At 40.5% G+C, this 14,466-nt stretch overlaps 1 protein-coding gene across 2 annotated transcripts; it reads left to right on the top strand.

Moving 5' to 3' along the window:
* The first annotated feature begins 788 nt into the window (after window positions 1–788).
* ak4 (adenylate kinase 4) lies at window positions 789–12,816 on the top strand. 2 transcript variants are annotated; one of them, XM_061684287.1, is made up of 6 exons: window positions 789–959; window positions 2,004–2,123; window positions 5,576–5,748; window positions 9,381–9,499; window positions 9,793–9,910; window positions 10,011–12,816. In XM_061684287.1, exons 2-6 carry the CDS (start codon window positions 2,042–2,044, stop codon window positions 10,020–10,022), a joined length of 504 nt encoding a protein of 167 aa, XP_061540271.1. In that variant the 5' UTR covers window positions 789–959; window positions 2,004–2,041; the 3' UTR covers window positions 10,023–12,816. The 2 variants fall into 2 exon arrangements, with proteins under 2 accessions (XP_061540271.1, XP_061540270.1); XM_061684286.1 differs by having other exon boundaries at window positions 790–1,315.
* Window positions 12,817–14,466: the final 1,650 nt, after the last annotated feature.

The raw sequence follows: 14,466 nt of genomic DNA, 5'->3' as shown, positions 1-14,466 counted from the left end.
TCAAAATGTAAAACGTCTAAGTTAGTGAGTAAGCCTAACTGCAACAGAGCAAAACCCCATGAAGAGTGTTGTTCATGGTTGAGCTGGGCGAATCAAAATATATGATGATTTATTACCTGTTTTCCTTGAAAACATAACACAATAAAATAAATGAAAAGGTCTGTTTTTCAAAAATACTGATGGCTTTATTGTCCATTTCTGGAATGACACTGTAAATTGAGAGTAACAATTCCGTTGTGAAATTAAGTAAGAGTAAAGTTTATAGTAGTGGCAGTGCTTCGCGGAGCACATATTAATATTGCAGACCATATTAATATTGCAGCCTTAATTTTGCTCATACTGCATCAACACAGACATATTTCCTTCACACACAATTTCATAACGGAATCCCTACTCGGCCACAGTGCCTCCTGCTGGAAAAAGTGGGATATTGCGCCTGTCATTAGACATAAATGTAAAGACAATTTAATGAGCAAATTATATATATATATATATATATATATATATATATTATATATAACACTTACAGTGTTATGTTATAAATGAAACAGTACGTTTGAACTCACATCCACTTTTGTTTTCAATTAAATGTATACACCCATGAGAAGGCAATGCACATGATAAAGGTATCCCTGCTCAGTTTCTCATTCGAATTTGTATTAGGGATAGTGTGAATTTCTATATCATTTTTCGAAGTTGGGGCACCTGACAATCACTGGTGAAAAAAACTGTCATGTGACATGCGTTACTATGAATCATTCATCCGCATTTTTCCTGGATGATGTGCGCAGTAAAACGGGGCGTTGTGGAGATTGACCACGTCCATTCGTGGATAAACTCTTTTTAAAGACGTAGGATACCGTAATGTAAGAAAAAGAAGACCTTAAAGAAAAACAGGAAACAGTTTGTTGATTGGAGCGTTCACAGCAATGGGCATCGACAGACGGCTTTGTGCAAAGGTTCGAAGACTTCCAAGATAAACGGGAATTTATTTATTTTGCCATCCAAAGATTTGAGGGGGGTGGGGGTGTACCGCTCATGCGTGGAACTTGTTGGGAGTTTCCCTTTTTAACGAGGAAATGTTAGTAGCTTCACTTGCAAAAAGCAAACGGTACAAGTAACATTACTCCGTCCAAACGGGAGAGGACTTATTTGTTTTTTGGAGGGAAGGACATGGCCAAATTGTTCCGTGCTGCTATAATGGGTCCTCCGGGATCAGGGAAAGGAACCATATCGGAGAGGATTGCGCAAAGCTTCGGCCTTCAGTATTTATCCAGTGGTCACTTTTTACGAGAGAGCATAGCAGCTAATACAGGTAAGATCAACTTGGATCATGAATATTTTCATTCAAAAAGTGTGACGCAGGAACTGAAGCATATGTTTACCGCTACACGCGTATAGATAACGATCCATATTTTATTTAACACAGTAGTGTAATTGAATGTTTTGAAAGTCTGCGAATATATTTTTGAATCAATAAACGTCGTTTTTTCTTTTGGACATTACTCATCTATTCACTCTCGGAGTGAAAGCAACTGAGCATGCAACTTTGAATGCTTCAATCAATAAGGACGGGCAAATAAGGACGGGCACTAATTAGATGGCGTGTGTCACGCACGCACTGACTACAAACCTGGAGGTGCTGTGGACATTTTAGATGATTGTACTTCAAATAATAAGAATGATTATAATATTAATGCCCATTCACATGTTTATATCACTTTTCTGAATAGCGAAATCTGGTTTTATTTTGGATTTGACTCTCGTGACCTCTCCACAGCAGGCTCCTACACTGACATTTCCACATAGATTCTTACTTAAAAGCACTTTGAAGGCAGCGTGTGTTGCCCGTGTTACATAACAGATGTTTGACAGTCCAGTTGGCGATCGCAGGAGTTTGCCTTGTCAGTTTGAGCCAGCTCTGAACGAATACACATTTCAATTTCAGAGGGAGTACTCTTAACCCTATAAATGAACTCTATTGTCTGTCTGTTGTAAACCAGAGGCAGGAGTGCAAGTAAAGACATATGTGGAGAAAGGTATGCTCGTGCCTGATCATGTGATGACCAGGCTGATGATGCCCAGACTGGAACACATGAGTGGTCAAAGCTGGCTTTTAGATGGTAAGAAAATACTCAATTTGTTGTCGTGCTCCAGTGTACATCATTTCCCTAATGCATTATCAAACATCCTCTCTGCACTTTGTGTGCTGCTGTAACAGTTTTAATCTGCCTTTATTTGTCTAAGAGAATGTCTTTATTCATAATCAATGACAGAGATGGAAATTCAAGTGTTCCTTAACGTTGATTGGCCAACTTGTTTCCACCCCACTTTAGCCCAGAGCTCTTCTTTCGGAGAAAAGGCATGCATGCTAAACACAGTACTTTTACAACTGTACATAATGGACTTGTGGTAACCAATACCATCTGGTCTGTAGGCTTACTCATCTACAGCAGTGCTAGGGAGGATTTAAATCAAGTCAACATATTATGTCTATTGTATTGTCCATTTTTAAACAGGAATAGCGATATTTATAATCAAGCACTAAAATGTACACATCAGAGCTATGCTCAGTAAGGCATGAACAACATATTGTATTATTTCGGTGAAGCTGTCCTGAAAGCACAACAGGTCACTGTCTTTTTCCAAGTTAAATATTATCTAGTATATTTAATATTGATGGAAACAACCACTCGTTGAGTCACAAGTTTAAACCTGGAAGCAGGATTAGAAATCAATTAGTAAACATATCTGTTGTAGATTGGCCAGAGAAAAAAAGAAGTCACACAGTCAGGCCTACATTTTGAAGTGTATATACTGTACAGTATGCTTCATTCATGTTTAAAGCTCCATAAAGCTGAAGACAGAAAACTACACATGGAAGTATGTTCAGCGTCTCAAGAAATGTCAGATAATTTCTCTTCCTTCCTTTGTCTGTTCCTCACTGCTAATCTTTGTCAGGATATTCCATTCACTTATTTGCCACCTGACCAAAAACAACAAGAAAGAATGTGGGAAATTTTGTGTTCTTTTTTTTTTTATATATAAACAAAAACATGCACCTCCAAATTCATGAAGAAGACCGTTTTATGTTTTCAGGCAGTGACTCTCAAACCAAATTTTTGACAACAAGTAACGTTACAACGTCAAATCGTGTTCTTATTTACCCGGTGAGGACATGCAACAACTAACCAGTAGGACAAGATGAGAGAGGACAAAGAAGGGCAGGGCAGGACAGGATTTGGGAAATGAGCAAGGCAGTCCTACTGATGAGTGGTGCAGTGGGATGCTTTTATAGTGTCTAAACACCTGTAAGAACCTGTGAGTTGATATCTTAATATAACCTGTGTTATTATTAGTGGTCCCAGCACAAGCAGTTCAAGCCTACAGTGCGTCTATGGAACTTATTAGTGAATGAACACCATATCACATTCATGTTAGTCACTGGTAAGTTGCTGTGCCGGCACATCGAGGAACGGTGGGCCCCCAAGTGGGGGCCAAGTCAGTGAACCCATCCTGCGGGGGTCCCAGCCAGGGAGGTTCCCCAGCCTAACCGAAGCGCCCCGATCGAAGCGCCCCGAACCGCCCTCAAAGGGAGGGGCAAGGGTACCGGACCACCACCCCATCACACCTAATCCCCCCTCATCCCCCACCCAGCGTGCCCCACCACTGCCGCCACCCTCACCACCCCCGGACAGCATGGGGGCCCCAACCACCAACAGGGCCCAACGCAGGAGCCAGCTGCCACCCGAAAAGGTCACAGCCCGCCAAAAGCGAGTCCATGTCAACTGCCTGCCGCGAGCAATGATGGGCGAGGGCGCCAGGAGGGGGGAGAGGAAGACGGTCACCCAAGGGGGACACACACACAACATTTTCTGCATTTAACGTTACATTGTGCATTGTCCCACTCATATACACGTGTACTGGCAATTTTTGTTTTCAATTAATTGTGAGGCAGACATGTCAACCACTAATATTTTGGCATGTTAATGCTTGCAGCACATTTTTATATGTGCATTTTGTTCTAGTTTCCTCTCACACCCCAAAAACGTCCTTAGGTTATTTAAAGACTAAATTGTCGTTACGTTTGAATGTGTGTGTTAATGGTTGTTTGTCTATTATGTGCTCTGCGCTTGACTGGTGACCAGTCAGCTCAGAGTTATCTGGAATAGGCTCAAGTTACCCATGATGCGGTACAGAAAATAGATCGATGAATGTGTTTATGCTTATAACACCTCTAATGTGCACCTAAGTGTACATTTACTGCACCGCTGCTGTATCGAGTCCAGTCCTGTCCAGTTCGTATCTCATTCAAAGACAGAGAATTCTTGGGAGCAATTAGTCCACGTTCACATGCAGGTCTTGTGTGGACAGTAATCGTTACTGGTTGTTTTATGTACAGTGTTGGTTAAGTTCATTTTCTACACAAACTAGTTCACAGTTCAGTTCATAATTGAAAATTTTGAACTAAGTTCACCATTCCAAAAATGAACGAGTTCATAATTATTTTTCCCCCCCTAATGTTGCTGACAGGCTATTACCCTCAAAATACGAGCATTTAATTTCCTCGTTGTTGCCAACCATTCAGTCCACACCAGTAGCCAGCTGCAGCTTTCACCCTACAATGGTCTTTTTTTAAAATGAGGAATCAAAACAAAACCGGGGCTTGTGTGCTTGATGTGCAAACAGAAACACGCAACACAGTATGACGAACGATGGTGAAAGGATATCGATAACTTTGCATTCCTTGCAGCTCTGGGTGACTATATTGAGAAAATACCTTATCTATTCTTGTATTACAAAACAAAATAAATTCCATATTATGACAGTGATCACATAGTGTTGTAACTAAAGCATTCTGATACAAATAATAATTTTCCTAGTAATACATTTTTGCAATGATGTACTGCATGACAAAGCAACCAAAGAACACATTCACTCCCATTTTTGCAGTGTCCCTGAACGCGCCTCGCGCACCCATGCTGCTGCGACGTGCCTGCGGAATGTAAACATGAACGGCGGTTGTCAAATACGACGTTCATCCCAGACATATGAAGGCTCGTATATAACGTGTCCAGACGGGTTTTGTCCTGTCCCTAGCAAAACCTGGTACTCTTGAATGAAAATTAACTTTCGTTTGAAAACCGTTCTTTGACGCCAGAATGAGCTCGTTCTCATTAACGTTCATAAGGCAGAAATGAACGAATGAAGTTCCGTTCGCTACACTTAAAATATCGTTTGGGTACAACACTGGTTGTGTAAAGAAACCTTGAGAGGTGAGGTACAACCCGGATTGATCAACAGCCAATACAAACGTAGACGAGCAGAGACAGGCAACCATTCAGATTCACTTCCGGTCATTTAGGGTTGTCATTTAAACTAACAAGTATGTTTTTGGACTGTGGGAGGATGCTTGAATTCCCAGAGAAAACCCACGCAAGCACAGTGACAACTTCTCCACACAGACAGAACCGAGCCGATACACTTGGCCCTTATAGTGTCTGTTTAACATGTCCAACAGCCTGTTTGTTGGTGTCACAGTATCCCACTCATCTCATTTCTCGTTTCACACCAGGTTTTCCACGGACACTTGCACAGGCCCAATCCCTGAACAATTTGTACCAGCTTGACTTGGTAATCAGTCTCAACATCCCTTATGAGACTCTTAAAGACAGACTGAGTGACCGCTGGATCCACCCAGGCAGTGGCCGAGTTTACAACATGGGCTTCAACCCACCCCGAGTGCAGGTCTGAAAATCTAAATCTTGAAGTGATTTCTGACATGAACAAATTATTGCTTTATAATTCAGTCTCGTGTTTTTAAAATGTGATTCTGCTTCATATCATTTGTTTTTACTGTACAACTCTGACTGTGAACATGCTGTCTCATACGCAGACAGTTACACAAGCCAACAAGCACAAACAATTTAAAGGGATCATATTATGGAAAATACATTTTTCAATGTTTGTGTGCAAATATTTGGGTCTCGAGAGTGCCTGCATATGTTTGGTGATGTATAAATGTGCCACAATAATGCTTTCATTGTCTTGGGCACAGGCTTGTTTTCCCACACTCTTTGCTCTGCTTTAACTAGTAGAAGCAGCAATATTATACATATTATATATTATTTACAGTGGATATAAAAAGTCTACACACCAAATGCCAGTTTTTTTTAATCTGATTCTGATTCTGGACTGCACTTGTAGCGCTTTAGCTACACTATCACAGTACCCAAAACGCTTTACAAAGCCTCACATTCAACCATTCACACACGTGGCCATCCATCCATTTTCTGTAACGCTTTATCGTCACCCGGGTCGCGGGCGTCACGGAGCCTATCCCAGCTATATTTGGGGGAGAGGCTGAACTGGTCGCCAGCCAATCGCAGGGCACTTCACACACACATTCATACACCAATGGGCGACTGCTGCCATGCAAGGCGCTGCCAGGCCCACTTGGAGCAATATTAGGGTTCAGTGTCTTGCCCAAGGACACTTCAACATGCAGACAGTTGGAGCCGGGATTCGAACCCGCTACACTTCGGTCACTGGATGACCTGCTCTACCTACTGAGAGACAGCCGCCCAATAAAGTCATTTTTATGTACTGTATTGGGTTGTCCAAGTTATAGGTCACGGGAGAAGTTTTGAAAGGGTTTCTCTTGGTCTAATATTTTTATATCACTACTGGCATTTAAATGAGGGTGTGTAGTAATGCGCTACATTTACTCTGTTACATTTACCTAATTATTTTGATAAATTGTACTTGTCTTGTAAACAAAGACAGTAAATATTTTTTTTGGGCAGTATTTGCTTTCTTTTGTGTTGTTTTATTAGGATTAAATTTATTATTGTTTCAGTTAGTGATATTGTTGGGCGATACCTGAATTTGCATATACCCTTTTGATATTGTTCTCCAGTTGATGTTCAGGCTTTGATTGAAAAAAATAAATCAGAACTTACTCACCAGGCAGTTACTTAGTACTTTTTTTTTTTTTTTTTTTTTAAACTTAACAGTTACTTACACTTAATCAAGTAATTATTTGGAGGACTGCCTTTTACTTGTACTTGAGTCATACTCTAAAGTAACAGTACTACTAACTTGAGCACAATTTGTGGCTACTCCTACTCACCTCTGACTGTACATTATGTGCATAATACAGTATGTTTCCTTGAAGTACATATTGTTCACTCCTACAGTAGATAAATGTATGATAAGCAGGGATTTTATTTAATGCAATAAAAAAATGCTTCTGTCAAGTAAACTTTATTCCATTCAATTGCCAGTGTGCCTTCCTATGAAGTGAAAATATAAGGAAGCACAAATGACATTTGGCTTAACGTTTTCATCAAATTATAGCGGCAAAATGAGTCATCATTTTGTTGTGCAACATTGTCATGGAGCAAAAGACAGCAGATCATGTGACAGAAAAGGCACCTCAGTTTGTAACTTTTAACGTCCGATGTCACGGGGAAGTCGAAAATGTTCTCGAGAGGATGAGACAACATGCAAGTGGATGTCACTGGCGTGGCCTTTAAATACCGCGGTCGAAATACCAATAATATCTTATTGGTCGAAATAAGATTTGGACTCCACCAACCAGTCGTGGTAACATTTGTTGATGATGTCATCACATTTTCCTCCATGTAATATTAAATATGTATAATATTAGCAATTTTATATGTTTGCTTGCACAATAGAACACTGAGGTTTTTTAAAAACATTTCTATTGTTTTTTTTGTCAGATGTTTTTGAGTAGCATTTGTACAATACAACACGTCCATTATTTTACACATGCTCAAATACAAATGAATGCATGCATAGTACACATTTACATCACTAGACATACATAAGTACATTCACCTTAATGAGCACCTACATGATCACCTACTTGTGTAAAGATGTATGTTGTACATAGGTATTTAAAAACATATACTGTACATGCCCACACATATACACACACCTTAAACCCACAGAATCACCACCACCATGTACATGAATACATATTTTATAGCCTATGCATTCTGAGAGTGCTGAGTTATGATTTTGACTTTAAAATCAGCAAAATAAATGTTCTCAAAATTACACTATATATGATTTTTTTAAGGCGGCACGGTGATCGACTGGTTAGAGCGTCTGCCTCACAGTTCTGAGGACCGGGGTTCAATCCCCGGCCCCGCCTGTGTGGAGTTTGCATGTTCTCCCCGGGCACTCCGGTTTCCTCCCACATCCCAAAAACATGCATGGTAGGTTAATTGACAACTCTAAATTGCCCGTAGGTGTGAATGTGAGTGTGAATGGTTGTTTGTTTGTATGTGCCCTGCGATTGGTTGGCAACCACTTCAGGGTGTACCCCGCCTCCTGCCCCATGATAGCTGGGATAGGCTCCAGCACGCGTCCGCGGCTCAGAAAATGGATTGCTGGATGGATGATTTAAAAAAATATATTTTCTTTATCTTTGCCAAATGACCATACCTGATATTTTTTGTAATGTGTCACTCTGTAAATAAAACGGTCACTACATTATCTGTAAATAAAACGGTCACTACATTATTGTATGGTTAGCAATTTACCGCCAAGACATTGTATTGAATAAATCAAACCTGAAATTAAAAAGAAAAGCTGCCAATATTATGTCACTCAAAACTATTCAAAGAAAGAAAATATAACAATTGAAAGAAAATATTAGTGTTGTTCTTAGTTTTTCTGGTTGCACATGTTTGATTTAGCTGAGATGTCAAATGTTCCTGCAAATGGGGATTGTATAGTTCAGGTGTTCGTCTCCCAACCAAAATGTTGTAGGGTCGATCCTCGGCCATTGTGACCATGTCCGAGTGTTCTTGAGCAAGATACTGAATCCCCAGTTGCTGCTGATGCTGTGTCATCAGTAGGTGAATGAGCAGCCAGTGTTAAAGCGCTTTGAGCACCTTGAAGATTAAAAAAGAAAAGTGCTGTACAAGTGAAGTCCCATCTACCATTTCTTGACAAAATCTAAATGTTCCTGACAAAATATCCAGAATGTTCCTGAGAGATGATGATAGGGGTTGGTATCTCTGTTGACAACAACACCCATCGATGGCCTTCTGCCACAACAGTCTCTGATTGGCTATTCTTCTCCTCCGTGCCCAGTTATCAAATTAATAAGTAAAATTCAACTAGAGGCATTCGATGGCACCAGACAGGGATGAATTTTCCAAAAATAATTTTAACAATATTCTACTATTAGATCATACAGACAGTTTTAACATATATGACAAAAAGTGCTCCCTTGCTTGTTCTTATACAAATGTGTGATTATTCTTGCTTCATTGTGAGGGCCCATTTGATCTGTTGAGGTTTTGACTTCATTATCTCTCTGTTCACTGGGTGACGCTGCAAAGAGCAAAGATGACATCACCGGGGAGCCCCTGATTCAGCACGACGATGACAAACCAGAAGCTTTGATGACCAGACTGAGACATTACAAAGATGTGGCGAAGCCCGTCATTGACTTATACAAGTCAGTAAATACTTGTTTTTAATTCGAACAACACAAGTTAATGTCCAGTTTATGTACTGTATACTGTGCATCCCACATTGCTTTCATGTTCCAAAAATAACTTTTGGACATAGAAGGAATAAGCAGGAATTTAATGTTTTATTTTTGTTTTTATTTTTTACACTCTGTTTCACTGTTTGGCTGTTATTTTTTATGATCATTTGATTGTCTGGTAGGATGTAACTAAAGCTTAGTATGACCTTTTATGACAATGGTAAACTGCACCTGCTGCCCGTTCTCTGATCTCTACACAGGTCACAAGGAATCCTGCACTCATTTTCTGGTACAGAAACAGATCGGATTTGGCCTTACATCAACTCTCTCCTCAGCACCAAGATACACACACAGCCAGTCGATGCCCATCAAAGCCAGGTGCCCTGACTTTCCTCGGAGAGAAGACCTAAAAAAATATCAAGAAGAACGTAGAACATGTGGAGTGATCTTCTCCAACGCTGGTTTGTTTGTCTTTCAGGTTCATCACTAACAGTGGAGTTGAGAAATGGCAGGATGCAATCTTTTTTTCACCTAATTGTCATTTGAAGTTTTTGCAAATTTTGTTGTGTAAAATTTGAGGTATGCATGTGGATGTTTGCAATAATATAACAAAATTGTATTTAGTGACTAGCTAACCTGATCAATAGAAGCTATTCTATACAAACTCAGATTTTTACTTGCAACATGCACAGTCCCACTACAAAGCATATAAATTGACGCTACGTGCAAACAGAACAGCAGATTACAAGAAGGAAAAGGAGAGAAATAAGTCAACTGTAAAGGAAGAATTTCCTTTGCAGTATACACTGTCTGGCACTACCTATGCAGTATGTTCATTAAGTCAGACTAATAAAATGGTTTGTCAAAGACAAGAAAAGCGTTGCGTAGTGGTGAGGATAATCATTCGAAAGTTGAATTTGGAGGTGAACTAAAGTAATCCAGTATATACTAATATGGCATTGTAATCCCTCAAGAATCTCAACTCATAACTGTTTTAAAATCCCTAAAGCACTTTCCCTGACATACAGTACAGTAATAATCCCTGAAAAGTAGAAGAAAATAGGTTACGATATATAGAGAGCTCACAAATACCCTGGAAGGACAGTACAAACAGGGACCTAATATATGCATATATTTAAATACAGTGGAACATTTAAGACCGAACAAAATGTTCACCGGAATATGGGTCAACCGATTAGTTAAAATTTCAAATCAATTTGTCCCATTAGAAATTCAATTTAAATAATATATTCCAGGGCAAGACTGTTAATGTGGCTATTATTTAGCAGTTAGCAGTCATACAAAAATAAATTGTTTATCATCCAAAGAAGTGGGGAGGGAGGCTTGCTAAATGGAGTCCAACCTATTAATAATGTGTTTTTTTTTTTTTTTACATTCTCAACTGTCATACACGTGAAAATTATTTACCATATGTTATATACTGAACATGATGATGTGGACGGGGTGTTGAACATGCAAAGGGAGAAGGGAGTTGCTTCACCAACACAGCTGATTTATGCAGCATGTATTCTTTTATAATTTTAATGATGTTTCTTTAGCCATATTACATGGTAGAGCAGCATAGACAAAGATACATGTGCCACTTTTGCTGCACCACTGCTACATCGCAATAAATTCCCTTTCCTGTTCTATCGTCACTGTCTCACACACACACACACACACACACACACAGAGACATTTCCTCTTTGCACCCTAATGTGGCAACCCAAAAAAGTCAAACATGCAAAAACATGGAGTTAAGCCTTTAGACGCTCACTAAAATGAAGAGTTGTGCGATATGCTTGGCACTCATCTAACGTTGGTCAAAATGATGGCCTGATCTGAGTTATTGTGCAACTTGATGCATTTTTTTTTTTTCCCCTGTAAAAATGTTGGTGGGTTTTCAAATTGTGTCACCTTCAGGGTGTTTGAATTTGGAGTTTCCACTGTGAAGCAAAAGGTCTGTGTCTGTCCTCTCTCTCTTGAATTGAAACTTAACATTATTGGGGTCATTTTTAGATTTGCCGTACAGTATATGCTGTGCAATGCAAACTAGGCAGCTGCTTCGTAATTGTGCCGGAGAACCAGTTACTGAGTTCATTGTTACTATTCTGCTCTATTATTTTAATGTTGAAAGGTGTATTCGTCTGTTAAAACGAATAACATATACATGCTTCCATATGATGTTTGTGCTGCAAATCAATTCCAAAAACGCCTCAGTGTAACTACAGTGCCCCTTGTTGCTTAGATGAAAACCTAAACACAGACGATAGAGTCCCTTGATTGCTGTTTCACATGATGTGTAATAACCATCACGCTGCTGTTCACGTTCAGGTAATCACAGTTGCTCAGTGTTCCCCTGCCAGTTTCAGATATCTTTGTTCCACACCTGTGGACACACTCATAATATCTTGAATGAAAATTGCGGATCTCCTTCCCTGAACCAGATGTCTGTCACAGTATCCAAGACTGACCTGTGAGAGCCAGAAGAAGAAATACAAGAAGTTAAGCTTACTGTTTGCAAACTATTCTCCTTGTTGTTTCCATGGTGATAAATAGCTTCAGTATACAAACAACACAACCGGTCGATCCTCTGTTTGTGTCTGGCAACAGCATGCACTTCCGGTCGTGAAACGTAACGGTAGCCAATTGGGTACCGTTTTGTTTCATATCACAATCACAGTCTGTGGCTCGGCCAAACTCGGTGATGACCACACGTAAGGATTTGCAATTGTAAATATCGAACGGGCTTAGCACTGACCGTTTTCAGAGCAGATGGAGGAGGAAAAATCACTCTATAGACATACCGTAGAACATTCGCTCAGGATAATCACTGTCACAGACATCTGACATCCGGGCCTTTACTGATTTGATTTGTGGGAGGGATTTTTGCCCAGTTGTCAATATCTGTGTGCCATGCTTTAGGTGACAATGTACATAGGTACTTCTGTTAACATTCTGAAGATAGTTCCTTGTAGTTACTTCCAATATGATTCATCCATTTTTGTTTTACACTTTTTTTTTTTTTTTTTTTTTTTAATTATTTACAGAAACTGTTAACAATGGGGATTTGTTGGGAGTGTAAGTTTCATATGGCCACGCCTGAGCTGCATCTATGTAGTCTTCATGTGGTTTGACAGCTTTGTTTGGACAGGAAGCTGAGTGGGTGTGGTGTAAAAGTTCTCAGGTGGTCATGATCACACCCCATTGCTTTTGTGTAAGACGTTTCTTTTCACGACACCATTTGAATACAAATTCTGCTCTATCTTGTTACAAATACAATAAAATCACTTTTCTTGTGAATACATTCTGTGTCTTAATTTGATTGTTTATCCCTTATAGTTTAGCAACATACAGTATTTTATGAGGCACATTCAAATAAGCCCTTTCTTTAGATTGTGTGACATTTTATATGCACAAAAATCCCATTGAAATCTTATCCATCCATCCATTTTCTTTCACTTATCCGAGGTCAGGTCGCGGGGGCAACTGCTTAAGCAGGGAAGCCCAGACTTCCCTCTCCCCAGCCACTTTGTCCAGCTCTTCCGGGGGCTATCCTGAGGTGTTCCCAGGCCAGCCGAGAGACGTAGTCTCTTCAGCCTGTCCTGGGTCGTCCCCTCCTGGTGGGACGTGCCCGGAACACCTCACCAGGGAGGCTTCCGGGAGGCATCCTCACTAGAGGCCCAAGCCACCTCATCTGGCTCCTCTCGATGCGGAGAAGCAGCTGCTCGACTTTGAGCTCATCCCGGATGACCGAGCTTCTCAGCCTTCAGCCGCCACGCTGCTCTCTACGCACCTGCCCCCCTGGACCCCTCCCACAGGTGGTCAGCCCATGGGAAGGGGGACCCACGTTCCCTCTTCGGGCTGTGCCCGGCCGGGCTCCATGGGTGCAGGCCTGGCCACCAGGCACTCGCCCTCGAGCCCCACCTCCAGGCCTGGCTCCAAGCGGGGGCCCCGGTAACCCGTGTCCCGGCAAGGGACGTCATTTGAGCCGTGCTTTGTCTGATCCCACACCTAGAACCTGATTACCAGGGGGGACCCTACGAGGGGCGTATAGCCCCAGACAACTTCGCACCTAGGATCACTGGGACGCATACGATAAGGTGACAAAATCTTATCCTATCTTAAAAGTCCTTACCCTTATGGATCCTTTGCCCAGCTGACTTCAGCTGAGACAAACAATGCATCTATGCATTGAAAATGAGAGCACCCCATTTTGAGATTTTAATGATGAATATACATATGTGGTTGAATTCTTGTGAACTAGATTATTTTTTTAAAGTAAAAATTTGACTTTCATTGACGTGTACTGGGGGTCCTCAGTTGATGGATCCAACCTACAATGTTTTGTAATTATGAACGGTGTGAAATGAACTAGTTAGTACCCCTACCAGTGTGCAAGCCAACCACAGTAGTAAAGGTAGATTATCAGGAATTGCTCTTTTTTTTGTTACGGTTTTTCATTGGATTATTTTATATTCATGGGCTTGTTTCACACATAGAATGATTCACTGAATTATTTATACTATTAATAATACAGTATTCATTAGAATTATTATGACTTAACCACCGCATTAGCATAGGTTAGCGATGAATTTGTCCGACTTGTCCGATCTACGACATGTCCGTAAAAAATCGGGTTACGTCAGTGTCGTAGGAAGGGAACTGTTGCAAGCCAAGGATCCCCTGTACTTATTTATTCAAACCAACATTCAATGGGTAGTTCGGAAAATGTAATTTTTGAATGTGCATGTTGACAAATCTCAATTGCACCCAGTGGCTCACATTTGTAGGCATATACAGAAGTATATTATGTGCAGTATACTGTATGTTGCAGGGGTCACCAGTCTTTTTAAACAGAGCTATTTCATGGGTACTGATTAATGCAAAGGGCGATCAACACCGCTCTCAAATGACCTTGTATTATTATTATT

The sequence above is a fragment of the Phycodurus eques genome, chromosome 8 (genome assembly GCF_024500275.1).
Source record: "Phycodurus eques isolate BA_2022a chromosome 8, UOR_Pequ_1.1, whole genome shotgun sequence".
NCBI classification, from domain to species: domain Eukaryota; kingdom Metazoa; phylum Chordata; class Actinopteri; order Syngnathiformes; family Syngnathidae; genus Phycodurus; species Phycodurus eques.
Note: the sequence above shows the minus strand (reverse complement) of the source record. Positions and strands in the feature narration are given on the sequence as shown.

What these genes read in the sequence shown, in the direction of transcription:
- ak4 (XM_061684286.1), top strand. Translation starts at nt 1,174, where the DNA reads ATGGCCAAATTGTTCCGTGCTGCTATAATGGGTCCTCCGGGATCAGGG. An exon ending in GAGCATAGCAGCTAATACAG is followed by an intron (nt 1,316 to 2,003) that starts GTAAGATCAACT and finishes GTTGTAAACCAG; the next exon opens with AGGCAGGAGTGCAAGTAAAG. An exon ending in TCAAAGCTGGCTTTTAGATG is followed by an intron (nt 2,124 to 5,575) that starts GTAAGAAAATAC and finishes GTTTCACACCAG; the next exon opens with GTTTTCCACGGACACTTGCA.